Source organism: Salmo salar, chromosome ssa13, assembly GCF_905237065.1.
Source record: "Salmo salar chromosome ssa13, Ssal_v3.1, whole genome shotgun sequence".
NCBI classification, from domain to species: Eukaryota; Metazoa; Chordata; class Actinopteri; order Salmoniformes; family Salmonidae; genus Salmo; species Salmo salar.
Window position 1 is genome coordinate 83,716,502 of NC_059454.1, and position 22,029 is coordinate 83,738,530.

The following is a 22,029-nucleotide window of genomic DNA, read 5'->3' on the forward strand; positions in this document are numbered from 1 at the left end:
TTTCCTGGTTGCAAAAATTCTAATAGTTCAACTATTTAAGTTTGACAAAACAAGCATGTATAGTGTAGAGAAATATTGTACCATCTAAACTACTGTGAAATATATTTTCCATAACCAAAAAAATATTGTGCTTGAAGCTGGTGTGCAAAAGAAAGCAGATACAAAAACTAAACTTAAGAACGGGAAGCATATAAAAAGTGCACATAAAACAGATATACCACTTCTTAGACTTACTTTCAATTAAATATGTAACTTTTTGGGCGACCCAACCAAATTCCCATAAAAAAATATGAGTTATAGATATGGCAAAAGGTTCTACAACTTTCACTTTGTAAATGTGGAGTAGGTTGTGTAGATCTGTAGGAAAAAAACATCAAAATTAAATCAATTTTTAGATTTAATTTGAAAGCAGAAAATGTTGAAGACTTCAAGCTGTGTAGACTTTCATTAGGCACTATGTTACCTGCCATGATGCACTTTAATAAACAGCTGTGTCTGAGTGGAGCAATGAGACATTTGAGTTTGCTGTGAGCCCTACACTACCTACGGAACTTATGAGAGGCATTAGAATCACCTCATACCTTGTGCTTGGTTGAAATTCTGTCATTCTCCTTGCTTGAAAGATTTGCAAAGCTTGCCCCAACGATAGTTAGAATGCATCTTTCTTGACAGCGCTGTGAAAGAATGGGGTAGATTTAAACTAGTGAACCTAGTTATAAATCATTGAACAATACTTTATATTGATATTTATGACTGACAATTATTCAAGTAATAAACATTTTACAGTGGGCAGAAAGCTTTAATGTTCATATAAAAAGAATATGTACTTTCAAATGACATAACCAGAAGGTACACACTGCCCATCCCTATCACACATTGTTTCATACACATATTAACAGATTTGAATAAATAATACAAATTAACAAAACATCACATCAATATAAATGGAGAGAGAATAAGGCTGCATTTCCACAGGCAGCCCAATTCTGAACTTGTTTTAACTAATTGGTATTTTGATTAATCTGATCAGCTCTGAAAAATCTCTGATGTGAAAAGATCTGATGTGATTGGTCAAAAGACCAATTTGTGGAAAAAATATCAGAATTGGGCTGCCATTGTAAACACAACCTAAGTGCTTCACAATTAACATAATAAGATTAAAGGTTGGTCTCAAAATAAATACTACCGCAGTCGCATTCTTGGTGGATGTAACCCTGAGTATAAAAATAATAAAACCTTGACAAAAAAAATGTTTTGACCTTTCTCACTCCTATTGGAACATAGCCGTGATAGGACTCAATGGATTAGAGTGGTATCATGGCTAATTTGAACAGTGTATGTTTCACCCCGCTGTGTTGGCCATTGAGGATATTTGCAAAATCGTTAAATTGTATTATATGTTATGAATGCAATGCATCCTGGAATGTTATTTTTGGCATTGATTTGCACATTTCACTTGTCACGACCCCATCAATTCTCTTCTACTGCAAAATATATGCCACGTTAAACAGCTTCTGAATGATAAAGCAAACTTGCTGATACACAGCATTTTCATTAAGGTTCCACACAAAGTTTCAAGAAGCACAATTGTGACCTTTAAACAGTTCAATAGTACAAATTCATCCAAAAAAATGTAAAATGGTTCAACGTTTAACTTGACCTTAAATATACATACAAAATATTTTAAATAAAACGTTTTTTTTACACATGCAAGTCAATTGGATTTTCAACATCATATAATGAAAATATTGCATTGAATTATATTGAGTATTTCATATCTGGATAAACTTTGTATGTCAAATTACTTAAGAGCATACAGGCTATTAAGTTGGCATATCCATAGGTCAGAAATGTAGAACTATTACAGTACATTATAAAGATGACTTGAAACATTATCTACGTCTATAAATATTGTACAGTATACAACAGAGTTGTAGGAAGAGATCAGCATGAAAAAAGAAGGCTAAAGGACTATCTTCATTTTTGCTCAAATAAAATTGATAATCCATGCTGTAACATAGCAAGTATGACATTAACCATACCAATTACCTACTATCTGAAAAATCTAAAACATAACGTGACATACTTGGGTTGGGTTGTGTCACTATAACAATGTCATGAGCAGGTTCAAAACATGAAAACATAAATGACACAAGCACAGGTGACAGAAATGGCCGAAGTTACACTCAGGTTTGATCTATGTGCAATAGCCTAAAGGATTGTGGGGTCTCGGCAGTAATGTGATCCTATGTACAGAACAAGCAAACAATTTATACAGCAGCACTGTGGGTGCTTGCTCACGAGGGGGCAGCAAAAATGTTTTTATCAATTATGTTGACCTTTTTCAAAAGGAGGCCAGATGGGACAGAGAAGAGAGGACTCAGGAGTTGAGCAAATCTCATTGAGAAAAGGACATTATGACTCCTACCTCAATTAGACACAAAAATAGTAGTATTTACGGACATGTCATAATAAATCCCAAAGGCAAATTACAATATGCAAATACAAGACTTGCATTCGAATGGCGTTTTACACAACGCTGTGCGATCTCCAACACAAATAGCTGTAACTAACCAGCTGATCCCTCTGTGCTGAACTTTATGGACTAACATTCATAATGTGACAAAAGAGACGACGTGGAAAGACAATTCTACAGTTCACAGACATAATGCTTTGAAGCAGGGTGTCAAACTCATTCCATAGAGGGCAAAGTGTCTGCAGGTTTTTGATTTTTCCATTCAATTAAGACAGACAACCAGGTGAGGTGAGTTCCTTACTAATTAGTGACCTTATTTCATCAATCAAGTACAAGGGACGAGTGAAATCCCGCAGACACTCAGCCTGCCGTGGAATGAGTTTCACACGTGCGTTGAAGCATATGCACACGCACGCAAGCATACACACACATTCAGACACGCACCCACTCATTTCACTGGTGAAAGTGGTCAGGAAACCGTTCTTAGGTTAGATCAGATAGTGGCTTTACTTCCCTCCGTACATTCTCTCGATATCAGTCTGGAAGTGGTTCTTCAGCTCCTTCCTTTTCAGTTTGAATGCGTCTGTCACCAGGCCAGTCTCAGGGGTCCAGGGCTCTGGGCTCAGACGCACTTTCACTGGGATCTCAAAACGCTGCAGTTTGACTGATGGGGAAAAAACACAATGGTTAATATAAAAGGGATAAGCATGGCCTGAACAAAGCCCTCTATTGTCACACACTAAAATGATGTGTCTTATAATTCTAGGTTATTATCCGTCTGGTTAATCAAGTTAACAGGATATGTGTCATAGAGTAAGTGTCAGCCTTACTTGAGGTAGCCACCTCTTTGATGGCCTTCAAGACCTCTTTCTCCATGGCCGGGTGGTTACAGATCTCCTCCCAGGCGACACTGATGCCGTTCTTATTGGCCAGAATTGTCAGCTGCTTCTGGTTCGGTACCACAAAGCTTATCACATAGTTCTGGTCACTAAAAGCAAGAGAACATTTTTAAAATGATACAGACTTGACCTGTGCACATTAAATATGTTTTCAGGGTGATACATGTAGAATAACCGCAAATGCATGTGGTGTCAATTTAATAGAGTTCTGTCCTATGTAAAGAAGTGTATGGTATATAGTAAAGCAGACAGAAGAGATACCTGTTTGCATATGCACAAATGTTTTCAATAAGGGGGCAGTTTTTCAGAGCAGACTCCACTTTCCCCAAGGACACGTATTCTCCAGCCTGCAGTTTGACCAGGTCCTTCTTACGGTCTACATGGATCAAACAGAGCAGAGAGGGTCAGTGAGAACACTAAAGTATGTCAGCATAGCGTTGTCTACATCTTCTCCTGAGAGGTTATGGCAGGTAGCACTGTTTACATCCATTTCAATTGTTTATGACAGTATTGCCTCATGGTCATAAAGTGTTGAAGAGGCAGCTGTTGTGCAATGATCAGTGCACATTGGTGTTATTATTCAGGCGTTCTCTAACTCTCAGCCACTCACCCACTATCTGCAGACAGCCATCAGGGTGGATCTCCCCCACGTCCCCAGTACAGAACCACCTCTGGCCCTGCTCATCTACCCAGAAGTCATTGTTCAGGTGCTCACTCTTATAGTAACCCATGGTAACATTGGGCCCACCAATCATGATCTCTCCACGGGGGTGGGGCTGGTCCTGGCTGGTGTAGCCGCCTTGGGAACAAAGTTGGAATATAAGAGTGAGGCATGATGGGAGAGAATAGCTGTATAGAGTATTGTTTGGACCAGAAAAAAACTAACCACATGGAAGCTAAATCGGGCCCATGAGAGCCACATGAAAATACAGTAACAACATGCAAAGGGGGCAAATCGGGCAGCTACTAAACGAGGATGTCCAAGCCATCTGTGATACACATACTATAGGTGTGTCATAATCAACATGTATTTGTCACGTGCACAGGATACATGGTGTAACTGATACAGTGAAATGCTTACTTGCAAGCTCTCCTCAACAGCGCAGTACACTTTATCAAAAATTTTCACAAATAAGTGTGTGTATGTGTGTGTCCATAGGTTTTATTACTTACCCTCAACCCAGTCTCGTAGTTTGACCTCACAGCAGATGAGGGGGGCTCCTACTCTCCCAGTGCTGTAGTCTGCCACTGGAGAGGAAACACACAATCACAAATAAATAAAATAGTCCCATGTAGAGTTTAATACCTGATGCCAGTAGTAGGCTGCAACCCGGCCTACTAAAAACCAGTCTGGGAATATTCAAGGTTTTCTTATTAAAGAATAGGCGTCAGTGCTTACGCTCATGCACTTCTAAGGCATTGAGCAAGATACACACGTTAGTGATGTGCGGGTTGACTCAAATATACAATTGTGTAATTCATAGGAATAGGCTACATTAAGTTTTTTCTTTGGTTATTTTTATCTGGCTTTAGACAAGGGTACAAAAAAGCCTACGCTTTAGGGTCTAACATTAGCCTACGCACGCCAATCACCAAATGCTTCAGGTAAGACGAGCAGAAAAAATGTACGTCGATCAATGGAGGCAAAAAGGACAATGTCAGAGTTGAATTAAAAACATTAAGGGAGGGCCAGAACTGTGGTGAAGTGGTAGAAGAGGTTGATAATAGCAGCTATGTTGTGTGATGATTGTGAAGCGCTATACAAATTAGACAGTCACAAGATGGGAACTGTAGTGTTCAGATGGGTTAAATGGAATAGTAACTGAAATCTCGACACTGACTGTAGGCGAAGTCTATAACCTCACACATAGCCTAACATAATGCAGCGCATTTTCTATATTTACAGGTTTGGGTCGGGAGCGGGCCACAGATTTTCACTTTATCACATGCGGTTGCGAATGTGTTATTAGCAACTGCGGGCGGGTGAACAAACAGCTGACTCACGCATCACTAACACACCTTTACAAAAAACAGTGTGGTGGTAGAATCACAATTATAACACTGTCATATTTAGTTCATTCACTGCTTTGAGCTATGAGGAAAATCAAATGTTTGCAAACATTGATTTGTTATAAAAGAATGTTATTTGTTTTTAAACTAAGAACTTGTACATTGTCCTCTGCCTTGCAAGAGTGTTAAACGAAACTGAGAACCCTGTCCCGAGGTCCTCTTAAATAATATGGGCTTATAAAATCGTCCCCAGTGTAACGCCCTGGCCATAGAGAGGGTTTTTTGTTCTCTATTTTTGGTTAGGCCAGGGTGTAACATGGATGGGCGTTCTATGTTCTGTTTTCTATGTTGGTGTATTACTTTGTTTCGGCCGTGTATGGCTCTCAATCAGGAACAGCTGTAGATCGTTGTTGCTGATTGAGAGTCATACATAGGCAGCCTGTGTTTCCTTTGGGGTTTGTGGGTGAATGTTTTCTGTTTAGTTTTACAACCTAACAGAACTGTTGCTGGTCGTTTTTGGTTTATTTTGTAAGTGTTCATTTAGTCCATTAAAGTCTTTCAAGATGTACACATCCTCCGCTGCACCTTGGTCTCATTTTGACGACGGCCGTTACACCCAGTGGTTATTTGGCATCATTCGGCCAACTATTTCACACTCATATACTGCTGCATAGCGTCGCACAAGCATATCCATCCACATTTACAATGCACTGAAAAGTGACTGATACCTGCGTGACCTATACAGCAAAGCCGATTGACGCAAAACAGTTATATTTAGTATAGCTGTCATTCCTTTGTCATCCACGATCCCAGTACCACAGAACGTTTCACAGATTGGGGCTTGAACAAAGACATCTATCGCTGAGAGCATGTGTGTTTAAAGACATGAAACCCTCAGGGCACCTTAATATATGAAAAAGCCTGAGCAGTAGCATTTTCTCAAAGACCTTGTCTTGGCTAAAGCCCAAATTTACCATGGTTTAATTTCCCCAAAAAAACACAATGGTGAAAATTCTCAAATGACAGCGCTCCCACCATTCCCCTACACACTACTACTACTCTGCTAGTGAAGGAACCAAGGGTGCACTTGGTAATGATACCACTTCCAGGGTGAATGTCATTAGCAAAGGACCCCAGCAGTTGTAGTCGTGGCTGTGCCTGCCCTGACTCACCCTCTGTGATGGTACCTGCTCCGCAGGTCTCTGTGAGGCCGTAACCCTGTCCCACAGGGCAGCAGAAGCAGATGTTCATGAAGCGCTGGGTGGCGGAGGACAAGGGCGCCCCTCCTGACAGCATCATCCTGATGTTCCCTCCCAGCTGAGCCTTCACCTTCTTAAACAGCAGCCTGACAGAGCAGAGGAGAGAAATGTACGTATTACTACTTACTAGCTTATCAAGATACCCATTGGTCCATGCTTACTGATACAGTTTCACTGTCCGATCCCTGATAAGCAGCTTGCAATGCAGGTTGTTGCATGTTATGATGACGTATACAGATTCTGAGCCTGTCATTGGTCTCTGCCATCTCAGAACTAGGGCACATTAGACTTGCATTGGAAGTGACACACTTGTAGCCTATTTAATAGAATCCAATAGAGTAAAATTGGCATCAAAAACTAAAAAAAGTTGAGAGGGTGACCAGAGGCCAATGGCTCAGACATGCTGATACCAAGAAATGGGGAAAGGAAACTTTTCTTGTCTGGCAGACAAGAAAATATTGTTGCCACCAAGGGGGAACCAAAACCAGTCAAAATACAAGCGTACATTTAAAATATATAGATTCCATAGGACAAATCTATACAGCTTTGAAAAACCCATGTAGTTTGATAAGGCCTAGCTATATGTCTTACTTCCAACTACTGTAATGGCATGTTGGAAATGTTTATGTTTTTATGTACTGACAATGTTTATGTCTTTATGCACTGACCTTGTATCAGGGATTTTATCTCTATAGAGATCGCCATGTGCATGTAACAGGATTGTGTACATCAGCTGGGAACATGCTGGTATGTGTATGTGTGTGTCCTCACATACAGTATACTCACAAGTTGCAGAGAGGGGCATCGTAGCCCATTTTGATCTGTTCCAGTTTGTAGTTGTAGCCCAGTTTAAACAGTGTCCTCTGCACATAGCTCATCTCCTGCACCTTGTTCATCACATTCTTGTAGATGCGGTCCATTATTTCCTGACAGATAAGATACAATAAACAGAAAAGATAAACATCACGCATCAGTTGTGACGGTTTTTCTTTTTACCTTATCCATATGTCTGCTTTCACTTTCTCTACAGAGGAAATCAAAGCTGCAGGATAGTTAAAGAACCTCAAAGAATCAACACCAACTGTTCGAAGATGTCCTCTAAACCTGACCTCTAAAGATCTGTAAAGAAGCCAGCCTTATAGTACGGATGTGGGTTTGAAATAATGGCACTATTCAAATAGTACCTTACATTTTTGTCGGATATGCGGATATTTGAAATACAGCCGTTGAGGTTATATGGGGTGGTGTGTGTAGCGAGCAGACAGAGAGAGAGAGACGCCAAGGCAGCTCGGCTACAGTCAAGACTAGCTAACGTTTATTTGTAGCAGCCACAATGTTATTTATCATCCCATATAACAAAACAGTCTGTCTTGACTGGAGTAGCCTAGCACAACAAAAGGTGTGTATCAATTTAAACTTTGTTTTTTGAAAATGAATTCTTGCCGATATGAAATAAGGTCCTTATGCTTCCAAAACTGTACCTCAAGCGATGCATGTTAATGTTCAGACCGAGCGTCAGGGCTCTTAACAAAACTCCCCCGTACAGAAGACGCCTTCGTCCAATGACTCTTATGTGTAATGTAATGGAGCAGAGTCATGATCAAGGGCTGGGAGAAGCTAGCTAAGCTAATGGAGTCCACATGCTGCACAACCCCATTCAGATAAAACAGCCTACCTGTTGCTTGCTCATTGTAGCCTACACCTTTTCATTTCACTAACTTGTAATTCAGTAATTTATTCCATCTTGCATTGCATTAGTGAACTTTCACTACACGTGCTACACATTGAACCTCTTTGCTGCTTTGATTGGCCAACAAGCTACGTGAAGGCAATTGATGGGCTACAGGTCTTTATGGGGTGCACATCATAATAACTACATTGAAAGGTTTGCTTTATTAAATGAATAACTTGCAATGACATGGTCTATCCTTGTATGTAACAAAGTCACACGGACATTTACATTTAATTTAGAAAAACGCTTTTCAGTGTTAGAGTCAGGTTAAAATTGGCCTATAATTTTTCGGGAGCAAAACATTATACTCACACAAGTACTAGAATACTACGTCCGTTCAGATATTCGAATAACCATGCACATCCCTATTTTATAAAACACTAACAAATCAGTGATAAGCAAAAAGATTAAGGAAGGATGTTCTTTCTTACCGGTACAGCTGCCATCAGAGTAGGCCTCAACACAGAGCAGTCTCCCTTACTGCCTTTCTTGATTTTTGTTGACTGCAAAAGATAAGCAATAAAATTAACATTAGATTGTTGTCCACTTTGCAATAAAATAAAACAAATCCATAAGAAAATATATATATCTCTTTATATCAAACTGCTGAGTCTATTACCTGGTCAGAGAGTGTTTGTGGGGAAGAGTAGCCAATCCTGCAGCCATACGTCATACATGAGATCTCAGCAGTCATCTCCAGCACATGAGCTAGAGGCAGGTAGCCAATGTAGGTATCCTTCGGCCTGCACATGGGCACAAACACATCACACTACTGTAAGCAATATGAAGATGAGAGAACATCTTCAATGTCTGTAACCATGCACAACGGTATACAAAAATAAGGAAGTGGTTATGCACTTTGACAATACTGTCTAATTATCAAGTTAAGGAGGAAGATCGCATGGGTAAATAAGTTTAGGCACGGTTAGCATGAGTACATTACACTGTTTGTCTGCTGTCTTTAAAACATTGTGCCAAATTCCCATGTCAGATGCAGAGACCTGACCAGCCTAGGTAAATGGTGGTTAGATACTAGAAGCCCTGTGGTAGAGTGCTCTGCTCACCCCAGGCCTGGGATCCTCTCACACTGGCCCGTCATGCCAGCAATAAGATTGCTGTGGATGATCATGACTCCTTTGGGTTGTCCTGTGGAGCCGCTGGTGTACATGACCACAGCCAGGTCTGTGGGCTGGGGCCGCTGCACAGCTATACTCACTGCCAGGAGCACACGTCACTTAATAATGCTTAGAAAATAAATGGTACAGTTCAAGACAGTACAAACATTATTTACTACATTGTGGGACTAAACTAAACTGCCAGCATATGTGCATATTATACTTCACTAGCTGCTTAGACATTTTATCATCTCTACAATGCCATCTGAGCCATATGTAAACTCAAGTTTCAGCGCAAACACTGTTTGACATAACAGGGTGACCCAACAGTGTGGCCTGTGTGTTTTGTACATGCATAGTTTTGTTGATGTTTCCACGTACAGTTGTCAGGTTTGGCTCCCAGCTCTTGTACTGCCTGCATGCTGTGGATCTGAATGCCCTCTGGGTAACCCGTCCTTCTGATGCTCTTGTTGTCCACATAGATAACGTGCTTCAGATTATGCATTTCTGGCAAAATACTCTGTCAAATACACAGGAAGACACATCATTGTCTAGACATGAGTAATCTCAGCTCTCGTGTCCTAAATGCCTTTAGGGTTCATTCAAGTTTCAATGACATCAGTGTTTGTTTTTCAAATTAAATCAAACTTTATTTGTCACATGCGCTGAATACAACAAGTGTAGACTGCACTGTAGGTTAAGGGCTTGTAAGTAAGCATTTCACGGTAAGTGAAATGCTTACTTACAAGCCCTTAATCAACAGTGCGGTTCAAGAAGAGTTAATCAAATATTTACCAAATAAACAAAAGTAAAAAAATTAAAAAATAACAATAACGAGGCAATCAACAGGGGGTACTGGTACCGAGTCAATGTGCAGGGTTACAGGTCAGTCGAGGTAATTTGTACATGTAGGTAGGGGTAAAGTCACTATGCATAGAATTGAATGTATTTAAAAAAAAAAAAAGTAACCTTTATTTAACTAGGCAAGTCAGTTAAGAACAATTGTTATTTACAATGACGGCCTACACCGGCCAAACCCGGACGACGCTGGGCCAATTGTGCACCGCTCTATGGGACTCCCAATCACTGCCGGTTGTGATACAGTCTGGATTCGAACCAGGGTGTCTGTAGTGATGCCTCTAGCACTGAGATGCAGTGCCTTAGACCGCTGCGCCGACACGGAGCCCAAATAATAAACAGCGAGTAGCAGCAGTGTACAAAATAAACGGAGGGGGGTGTCAGTGTAAATAGTCTGGTGGCCATTGATTAATTGTTCAGCAGTCTTATGGCCTGGGGGTAGAAGCTGTTAAGGAGCCTTTTGGTCCTAGACTTGGCGTTCCGGTACCGCTTGCCGTGCGGGAGCAGAGAAAACAGCCTATGACTTGGGTGACTGGAGTCTGACAATTTTCTGGGCTTTCCTCTGACACCGCCTATTATATAGGTCCTGGATGGCAGGAAGCTTGGCCCCAGTGATGTACTGGGCCATACGCACTACCCTCTGTAGTGACCTACGGTCAGATGCCGAGCAGTTGCCATACCAGGCGGAAATACAACCGGTCAGGATGCTCTCAACGGTGCAGCAGTAGAACCTTTTGAGAATCTGGGGACCCATGCCAAATCTTTTCAGTCTCCTGAGGGGCAAAAGGTTTTGTCGTGCCCTCTTCACGACTGTCTTGGTGTGTTTGGACCATGATAGTTCATTGGTGATGTGGAGACCAAGGAACTTGAAACTCTCGACTCGCTCCACTACAGCCCCGTCGATGTTAATGATGGCCTGTTCGGCCCGCCTTTTCCTGTAGTCCACGATCAGCTCCTTTGTCTTGCTCACATTGAGGGAAAGGTTGTTGTCTCTGACCACCTCCCTATAGGCTGTCTCATCGTTGTCTGTGATCAAGCCTACCACTATTGTGTTGTCAGCAAACTTAATGATGGTGTTGGAGTCGTGTTTGGCCACGCAATCGTGGGTGAACAGGGAGTACAGGAGGGGACTAAGTACACACTCCAGTGTTGAGGATCAGTGTGGCAGACGTGTTGTTGCCTACCCTTACCACCTGGGGGCAGCCCGTCAGGAAGTCCAGGATCCAGTTGCAGAGGGAGGTGTTTAGTCCCAGGATCCTTAGCTTAGTGATGAGCTTTGTGGGCACTATGATGTTGAACACTGAGCTGTAGTCAATGAACAGCATTCTGCTGCCCTCCAGGACACCTACACCACCCGATGTCACAAGAAGGCCAAAAAGATCATCAAGGACAACAACCACCCGAGCCACTGCCTGTTCACCCCGCTATCATCCAGAATGCAAGTTCAGTACAGGTGCATCAAAGCAGGGACCGAGACACTGAAAAACAGCTTCTATCTCAAGGCCATCAGACTGTTAAACAGCCGTCACTAACATTGAGTGGCTGTTGCCAACATACTGACTCAAATCTCTAGCCACTTTAATAATTAAAAATTGAATGTAATAAATGTATCACTAGTCACTATAAACAATGCCACTTTATATAATGTTTACATACCCATCTCATATGTATATACTGTACTCTATACAATCTACTGCATCTTGCCTATGCCGTTCGGCCACCGCTCCTCCATATATTTATATGTACATATTCTTATTCATTCCTTTACACTTGTGTATAAGGTAGTTGTTGTGAAATTGTTAGATTACTTATTAGATATTACTGCATGGTCGGAACTAGAAGCACAAGCATTTCGCTACACTCGCATTTACATCTGCTAACCATGTGTATGTGACCAATAAAATTTGATTTGATTTGACATAGGTGTTCCTTTTGTCCAGGTGGGAAAGGACAGTGTGGAGTGCGATTGAGATTGCGTCATCTGTGGAAGTGTTGGGGTGGTATGCAAATTGGAGTGGCTCTAGGGTATCCGGGAGGATGCTGTTGATGTGAGCCATGACCAGCCTTTTAAAGCACTTCATGGCTACCGACGTGAGTGCTTCGGGGCGGTAATCATTTAGGCAAGTTACCTTCGCTTCCTTGGGCACAGGGACTATGATGATCTGCTTGAAACATATAGGTATTACAGACTCAGTCAGGGAGAGCGAAAATGTCAGTGAAGACGTGCCAGTTGGTCCGCGCATGCTTTGAGTACACGTCCTGTTTAAAGGTCTTGCTCACATCGGCTACCGAGAGCGTTATCACACAGTCGTCCAGAACAGCTGGTGCTCTCGTGCATGCTTCAGTGTTGCTTGCCTCGAAGCGAGCATAAAAAGGCATTTAGCTTGTCTGGTAGGCTCGCGTCACTGGGCAGCTCGCTTCTGGGTTTCAATTCGTCGTCCGTAATAGTTTTCAAGCCCTGCCACATCCGACGAGCGTCAGAGCAGGTGTAGTAGGATTCAATCTTAATCCTGTATTGACACTTTGCTTGTTTGATGGTTTGTCTGTGGGCATAGGTGGATTTCTTATAAGTGTCCGGATTAGTGTCCCGCTCCTTTAGCTTGATGCGGATGTTGCCTGTAATCCATGGCTTCTGGTTGAGATATGTACGTACGGTCACTGTTGGGACGAGGTCATCGATGCACTTCTTGATGAAGCCGGTGACTGAGGTGGTATACTCCTCAATGCCATTGGATGAATCCCGGAACATATTCCAGTCTGTGCTAGCAAAACAGTCCTGTAGCGTAGCATCCGTGTCATCTGACCACTTCCGTATTGAGCAAGTCACTGGTACTTCCTGCTTTCATTTTTGCTTTTAAGCAGGAATCGGGAGGATAGAATTATGGTCAGATTTGCCAAATGGAGGGCAGGGGAGAGCTTTGTATGCATCTCTGTGTGTGGAGTAAAGGTGGTCTAGAGTTTTTTTTCCTCTGGGTTTCACATGTGACATGCTGGTAGAAATGAGGTAAAACGGATTTAAGTTTTCCTGCATTAAAGTCCCCGGCCACTAGGAGCGCCACTTCTGAATGAGCATTGTCTTGTTTGCTTATGGCCTTATAGAGTTGGTTGAGTGCGGTCTTAGTGCCAGCATTGGTTTATGGTGGTAAATAGACGGCTACGAATAATATAGATGACAACTCTCTTGGCAGATAGTGTGGTCTACAGCTTATCATAAGGTACTCTACCTCAGGCGAGCAATACCTCTAGATTTCTTTTATATTAGACATCGCGCACCAGCTGTTATTAACAGATAGACACACACCCCCACCCTTCGTCTTACCAGATGTAGCTTCTCTGTTCTGCCGGTGCATGGAAAATCCCGCCAGCTCTATTTTATCCATGTCGGTGAAACATAAGATATTACAGCTAATGTCCGTTTGGTAGGATAATCTTGATCGTAGGTCATCGATTTTATTTTCCAATTATTGCATGTTGGCCAATAGAACGGATGGCAGTGGAGGTTTACTCGCTCGCCTACGAATTCTCAGAAGGCAACCTGACCTCCGCCCCCCTTTCTCCATATTTTCTTCACGCAAATGACAGGGATTTGGGCCTGTTCCCGGGAAAGCAGTATATCCTTCATGTCGGACTCGTTAAAGGAAAAAAGCTTCTTCCAGTTCAAGCTGAGTAATCGCTGTTCTGATGTCCAGAAGTTATTTTCAGTCATAAGAGATGGTAGCAGCAACATTTTGTAAAAAACAAGTTACAAACAACGCAAAAAAAAAAAAAAATAGCACAGTTGGTTAGGAGCACGTAAAACATCAGCCATCTTCTCCGGCGCCATCTTCAGCAATGACACACCTCAGTTCACACACAAACACCCCATGGCTAATTTTAAATTCCTCCTTGATCTACGGAGGTGATTGCACACATCCTGTCTAAAAAGATAGCTCTCTTTCCCACAGATAGAGGAGCTGAGAACAGCAGTGTGTAGTTAGGCTAGAATCTGAACCATGCATTTCCCCTAATGACTCCTACCTTGAGTTTAGTCTCCAGTAGCTCTGTGCTGGTGATCAGGTGAGTGGCCCCACACTCATTCAGGCCATAGGCCACTGCCTCCTCCCCCAGGGTGGCATACAGAGTGACCACTGCAACACAACCAAACATGTTGTTCACATGCACACACACAATACAATGTTTTCACAAATATTGCTGTCCTAAAAAGAAATATCTTTATAATAAAAACTAGTGGAACTTTATGTGCCAGTGTTGGATTCTCAAACAGGGACGTGTGTTGGGTCAATGCCTACATGGAAAGTTGCGTCTGAAGCAGGCCTGTGCAGTGATCATCCACTCTGCCCGTGTCTCACAGAAGATGGCGATGGTACTCTTGGGCTGCTGGCCCAGTGCTGCCAGTCCACTACCTAGATGACTGATGATCTGGTCCACCTCGTCATAGGACAGCCACCTGTACTCCCCCAGGATCAGCTGCAGCAGAGGACAGAGCACAGGAACAGGACTTTAGGGTTGGTTTTACTAAGGGCCTTCAATTCACAGGGGTAAATATCCCACTGGAGAGTCAAGTCATATATTTATCACATTTGATTTAATAACTCCACAAGAAGGGATTTAATCTAGGATTGTTAGATGAAGTTACACGAACTTGCTTCAGGTTGCATAACTTTTCTAACTTATTTGGCAGAACCTTGACTGCAATAATTGGTTCCTGGTGAGATGTGTGTGTGAGATCACTCTACCTTCTTAAAGATCTTGCCGCTGGGTTGCGTCTCGTTCTCCTCATTTAGGACCTCCCTGGTGCCCAGGCAGTCTGCCTTGCCGAAGCGCTGCACTGCATGCTCAAACAGCTTGTCTAGAGAGTCCTTTCCCTCAAAGTCCTCCCGGGCCAGGTTGTCAAAGTTCTCTACACAACGATAGGGGCCCTCTGCTTTGCCTGTGGTGGACTTGGCTTTCTCTCTCTTTGCCATGGTTTTCTTCTTCCCAGCATCAGTGAGGAAATACCATGGGATAAACGTGATGAGCGTGTACAGCCACATCAACAGGTACACAGGCGAGAACACTATGTAATGCATGTCTACTTTGAACCTCATGGTTGAAGGTGAGGCAGAAGTGGAGAGAAAAAGAGACTTGAGGGAGAAGCGTCTGCTTCAGGGAGAGTTCAGACAGCTCAGCTCTCAGGTCATGGAAAGGTTGCCAAAGCAGGTTGCGGTAATTACAGATTGGACAGGTAGCAGCACATGCACCCAGACGATTCAATGGAAAGGCTTGACACAAGAGGTCTGTGATGCTAGCTCTATAGCAGGGTGATTGGTCCAGAATTGTTGAGCACACGGGAAGAAGAAAATACATGGAGAAAGAGAAGTAGGTTAGTCATATTGTAATCTCTTGTGGACAGATTCTGCGCGTAAACCGAAGAATCTGTCGCGGCGGGATGGAATGCGTAGGATAACGAGCAACAGTAGTTCCAGTGTTCGGGTTTTCTTCACTGACTATTTGGACGTATCAGGATTGGGAGAAGCTGAATAAACACAGGTGAACTACTCATTTCTAACACGTATAGACCCAGAACTTAACCAAGAGTAGTCATATTGAAACAATAGCTAGGAGCTACCAGTAGCAACAAGCATGCACTGTGAATAATTCAACATCTAATTTATAGACTAGCCAAAAGTAATGACTTTATTCATTTTCAAAAAGGCTTATTTTGTGTATTTCATGTCAAAGCATACATTGCAACACACCAAACCTAGGTGTTTTATTATTGGGGGGGGGGACGTCAAAGAAGAAGCAGCTAAGGTATTTAACACATACCTTACCGCCGGTAAATATTGCTGCACAAAATAGTTCAGTTTCACTGGAGCACTGCACTGACCACTGCAGCTGTACACAAACATCTAGGCCCATGTCTGGTCAACATCACTTCAGTTCAGATTTGACAACCTTTTATCTTATCTATAATTGATGCTTGCAGTGTGCAATCATTTGCCAGAACTGGAAGAATGTTAGGTCTGTGTTTAAAAAATCTGAAAGAGTACCTGTATGTATTTATGCCAATTGATGGTGCCTTGGTTAAGACAGAAACATTTATAAGGTAGAATAATCCGAATGAGCAACACAAGTTGTTAATAAATAACTCAGTAGGTCTACCCTAGGAAAATACCCATTGAGAATGTTGTAAATGAAGAGACTGAAATACAAAGACTGCAGAGCAGAGTTTAGCAGAGTGGTTATGAAGCCAAAGAGGTGAGGTTAGATTAGGTTAGATGACAGAAACAGCATACATGAAATCTTACTTAACCTTTTACAAGTAAAACATTTAAAAACATTTAAGTAGTCATTTACTGTCTTATTTTGTTACTTGGCTTTTACTTTCTTACTATTGCCACATTTCTGGTGCCACTTGGCAACCCTTTCGACATACGTCTACAGTCTAACCTGGATCACGGTCATATGCATATGTGCATGACCCAGTCTTGTCCCATGAAAAAGGCAAACCCAAATGACTTCACTGAATACTATTCAGGAGTCATGACATCACTGAAAACAACTTCCTTGTGCAAACCAGAGACATTTCCATGTAAGCCAAAGAACACATTTCTTTGCGCAAGATTCTCCATGGTGGCAACTGGCAAGAGGGCAATTCCACGGTAACAGAGTGATGCAGACTAACATACATTTTAAAGTGAAAAAAAACTATAAAAAACCAATGATTACAAAGTTAAACAAACCATACAACTGTATACACAAGGACTCTATGCGCACATTTACTTGAAGAACAGTGCAGATGTGGTAGGTAGCCTAGTAGTTAGAGCGTTGGACTTGTAACCGAAAGGTTGCAAGATCGAATCCCCGAGCTGACAAGGTAAAAATCTATTGTTCTGCCCCTGAACAAGGCAGTTAACCCACTGTTCCTAGGCCGTCATTGAAAATAAGAATTTGTTCTTAACTGACTTGCCTAAAAAAATAAAAGATGCAAAGTTTGGTAACTAACACTAACCAGCACACTGGAATGGGTAAAAAGGGCACCAAAAGGTTAATCTGGACTTCATCCAAGCCTAAACAAAAATCCCATTCCACTATCCAGTAAACCATTTCAACCAAATCACTTATAATACAATGTAGCCTAATGGAGGGCAGCTTGACATCAGAGATAAGGGGAACATTTCAGGTCAAGTCAACTGTGCCCAACACATCAGACCTACATTCCATTAAAAATGTTATCTAATTGATCTTGGACTAGTAACGGTCGCCAGTTCAAATCCCTGAGCTGACATGGTACAAATCTGTCGTTCTGCCCCTGAACAAGGCAGTTAACCCACAGTTCCTAGGCCGTCATTGAAAATAAGAATTTGTTCTTAACTGACTTGTCTAGTTAAATAAAGGTTAAAAAAAAATCTTGCTGTGGATACTATAACTAGCAGCTGAGCATGTCTAGACAGGATCATAACTTGTAAAATGATAGAAAGGCCACGTCATGCTTGAATCATGATCTGCTACGTTATCCTGATGGTGAACGCTTGTGTGACTTGACATCCCTCCAGACAGTAATGCTTTAGCACACAGGATGCTGCCTGTGAGTGGCTTATACTGCTCATGTGTCACTGATCTGGCCTAATCCCATTTACTACATAGGCACACGAGGCCCAGGCATCACAACCCCAAAAGGAATCAGCCAGGACAAATTCCTCCGTCAATCAGTATATCTTCTTCAGTGGGAAGAAAATATCTACATTCTAAATATATTATATTTCTACATTTGATATGATGCCCCACCCCCAAAAACAACATCTTCCAACCGCTTTCGTTGCTCTTAATTGAAATGATATCCGTTATCAGGTATATCAGCTCTAAACAGAATCATCATTTTCAGAGAGCCTAAAACATTAGTCAGAGGAAAGACCGTTTACCCCTGAAAAGTGGGGTAATTCAGAGATGGTCTGAATGGCTTTGGAAAATTAACACATGCACACACTTCTGAAAAACACTATACCAGTGATGAGCAGATCGAAACAGTGCAAACCTTTCGGTAGAATGAACAAGAGAGGAAATTGGTTACCTTACCTACTGTTCTGAGGTACGCTAACAAAACACACTTCCTCTTTCCTTGAACAAAAAGCCTGGTCCAGATAATGTTTATTCTTCACTCCCCGTCTCAGGTTTTTCGTTAACTCAGCTGCACTCACAAAGAGCTAACATACATTCTCCTGCTTCCACCCACAACTGCTCTCATCCAATAGGAGAGTGTATTGGACAGGAAGTGATACGGTTCCTCTCTACAGTATTCATCTCAACGTACTCAGGGCTGACTGTGACTAACCCTTTTTGCATTATATTTCCAGACACCACATCTATTAAAACTGTTACGCAAACACAGCTGGTTGCTCATAGTGAAACACATTTCATAGACTGACACAACATTGTTCACAGATTCAGTTTAATCTATTCCAAGAAATGAAGAGACAGACATGTTTATCCAAGCCCCATGATTATTTTTCTTGATGTGCTCTAACACTTTCAAATCAGCAACAGTGAATTCCTTTCAGCTGTTTCAAGAAAAACATGTCCACTGCCTCATCATCAGACAGGATACTACTACCCACGTAGAAGCATGTCATAGCATGAGGTCAATGACCTTTAACACACTGAAGAATACTGTGTGATGCATGAAACGTGGGAACAAGACTAATGGCAAGGTTGTATTGTTAGATAGAACATCCAATGCTACTGCTGTGTCTATAAAACAGATGGCAGAAAAAGAACAACACAAACCTGCAACACAAGCTTTGTACTGTACCTCAAGCCTACACTGTACATCAAACTCCTCATCTGTACAAATTGTAACACAAGAACCGTATCAATACAAAACAGGGTGATGACTGACTTGAAGTGTGTTCACCAGACCTTGGCATTAGTTTTCTATCCTGTTATTAGGACTGGTATTGAACATTCTTGGTAAATATATATATTTTTAAATGTATAACCCATATATAATACGACCCATACATGCATAACCCATATATAATATAAACCATACATGTACAACCCATATATAATATAATACGCACATGTATAACCCATATATAAGTAAGGGATAAACTGACATTACCTTGAAAATAATGGACAACACGCCACTTTGCGGAGTAAATTTTTCCAAGGTAATGTTTATTTTTTAAATTTAACTAGTGAAGTCAGTTAAGAACAAATTCTTATTTACAATGACGGCTTAGGAACAGTGGGTTAACTGCCTTGTTCAGGGGCAGAACAACAGATTTTTACCTTGTCAGCTCGGGGATTCGATCTAGCAACCTTTTGGTTACTGGCCCAATGCTCTAACCACTAGGCTGCCTGCCACCCCATGTACAGGATGTACAGAACGGAGGTGTTTATCCCGCTTATACCACAGTTGCCAAAGAAAATAAAACTAAAGCAAATATTTACCAAAAGTGTTGGTTGATATTTTCATTTTTCGAAGCAAATTCATACTTTCTCATATTTTTGGTTGCTAGAGACAGTCATTCGTTCGATTAGTTCGATATTTATGGACGTGACTGCAGTCGTTCGTTCTTTATGTGTCATGGCAACGTGCTTATGTCTTGCGAGCTAGCTAGCCAACGTTTCCAACTGACCCAATAACTTTTCTAACTGTCCCATTATCTGGTTTTAGAAACTGGGTGGTTGAGCCCTGAATGCTGATTGGCTGACAGCCGTGGTATATCAGACCGTATACCACAGGGATGACAAAAACATGTATTTTTACTGTTCTAATTACATTGGTAACCCGTTTATAATAGCATTACGGCACCTTAGGGGTTTGTGGTATTCACCAATATGCTCCACGTTGCGTCGTGCCTAAGAACAGCCCTTAGCTGTGGTTTATTGGCCATATACCACACCCCCTCAGGCCTTTTTGCTTAATTATACCATGGCATTGTTGAACACTCATTTCTGATTGGCTTGAAGGGCATTCTAGAGCATGCATTATTTCCCTATAACCCACAGTATATTTGCATGGTAGAATTCAATGGCTATAGTTCTTACATGTTCTATGTTGAGCTGCTTCTGAAACAAAAGTCGAATTGAAAACATTGGCATTGTTGAATTTGATTTTCATAATAGCAAGCTAGGACCGATGGTTTGGTTAGCTAAAACTAGCAAGTCTGTTTGTTTGGTTACCAAGGCGACTACTGTCACTATCTAGTAAACTTGCTAGCTACTTCAGTGGATGTTGAACACATTTCTACCAGCAAATTAACCCATCTCTAGCGGTAAATGTGTTCAATTATAGCAATAGTATAAAAGTGGTAATCAACTCAGGGCTCTATGCTTTCTCTGGAAAAAAATGCTAATCCCTGGCATGTTAGTTCCACTCTGCTAGCGTGATATGGAACACATATTCTACGTCGTTCATTCTTTTCCAGGGAACGCACAGCCCCTCGATTATCCCTTCCTTAATGTCTAGTCTAGAATGCCATTCTAGCCAATCAGAAACGAGTATTCACCAACGCTTTTGTATAAACCTGTAATATAACCCACATAGCTATCAAATCGTTTGCTCAAACATTCATTCGTTTTTAACAATTAGGCAATGTTACATGCCTTTTAGTTTACGGACATCAAATGAATAAATCATATAAAGGTCCAGTGAGTGAGGCCATGTCCTTGTCTGACCAAAAGTAACCTCTGCACCTGTCAACTCCATTTACATAGCTTCAAGAAAAAACATAATAGTCGTGCTATTTATCCCAACAAATGTAAGACTGTTCACATATCTAAAAAGAATCCGGCATATCAAAATTAAGACTTTTTTGTAGCTAGCTTCGTGGTATCATTATGAAAATGAGGGACAACGAGGAATAGAATTTGGTGACTGGCGTTCCGCAAATGTTCTGTAATGTGATGTTTGAAAACAGAGACCCACCGTGGAATACACCCATTATGCGCTTTAAGTATTTGATATTAATAGGTGCTGATGGTTATTAAAATTAAAAATGACTTGTAGCCTGGCTTGTAGCCTGTCCAGATAGCGCGAAAATAATAAACAAAGACAGAAATGAAGTTGCCATTGCTAACGTTAGCTCTTTCTTACTACTTCAGTACACTGGATATTAAGAATATTCAATATTGACACATTTTTGTAAATAAGATAACTATGATGATAACATATATTATCTGACAGCTTACTTAGCCATTTCCCTAGCTAGCTTATATGCTAGCTATAGTCAATCTAATCTTACCTCAAAAACCGAGAAGTGAGAGGAACATTCCCAGAAGGATGAATGACCGAAAGTAACCTCCAACAGAGAGGCGACAACCCGGAAACTTTACGTCATATGAGTCCATCTCTCATAGCCAATGAGAATGGGTCTGAAGACCATGTTAATTTGATGCTACAGTTTCATTGAAAAATTTGAAAAAAAAGATTGTCACACTTTATACGCATGTCAACCAGTTATAAGTAATTCATCTCATCTGACTCTAGGTTACCCTTGTGAATTATGTGGGTCATAATTTAATACATAGACTAGGCAACACATCATTGTACTGTTTGAAATATAGATGTGAGTTAAGTCCCCAACCAGTGAAAACACTGGTAATGGAGGCTATTTCTTTCCTTTAAATGTTCAACATAGCAAAAATAACAAAAAGCTGCTTGTATGATTCATCTCCCACATCCTTTGAAAAC

General features: G+C 41.4%; 1 protein-coding gene across 6 annotated transcripts; it reads right to left on the reverse strand.

Moving 5' to 3' along the window:
* Window positions 1–778: 778 nt before the first annotated feature.
* Window positions 779–21,681, reverse strand: acsl4 (Long-chain-fatty-acid--CoA ligase 4). Of its 6 annotated transcripts, none has more exons than XM_014137447.2 (15): window positions 21,581–21,681; window positions 15,086–15,639; window positions 14,639–14,816; window positions 14,367–14,476; window positions 9,873–10,011; window positions 9,441–9,591; window positions 8,996–9,119; window positions 8,808–8,879; window positions 7,431–7,570; window positions 6,558–6,730; window positions 4,549–4,623; window positions 3,986–4,174; window positions 3,637–3,751; window positions 3,307–3,464; window positions 779–3,140 (listed from the first exon to the last, which is right to left on the reverse strand). In XM_014137447.2, the coding sequence occupies exons 2-15, from the start codon at window positions 15,434–15,436 to the stop codon at window positions 2,983–2,985; spliced, it is 2,133 nt and encodes a 710-aa protein (XP_013992922.1). In that variant the 5' UTR covers window positions 15,437–15,639; window positions 21,581–21,681; the 3' UTR covers window positions 779–2,982.
* Window positions 21,682–22,029: the final 348 nt, after the last annotated feature.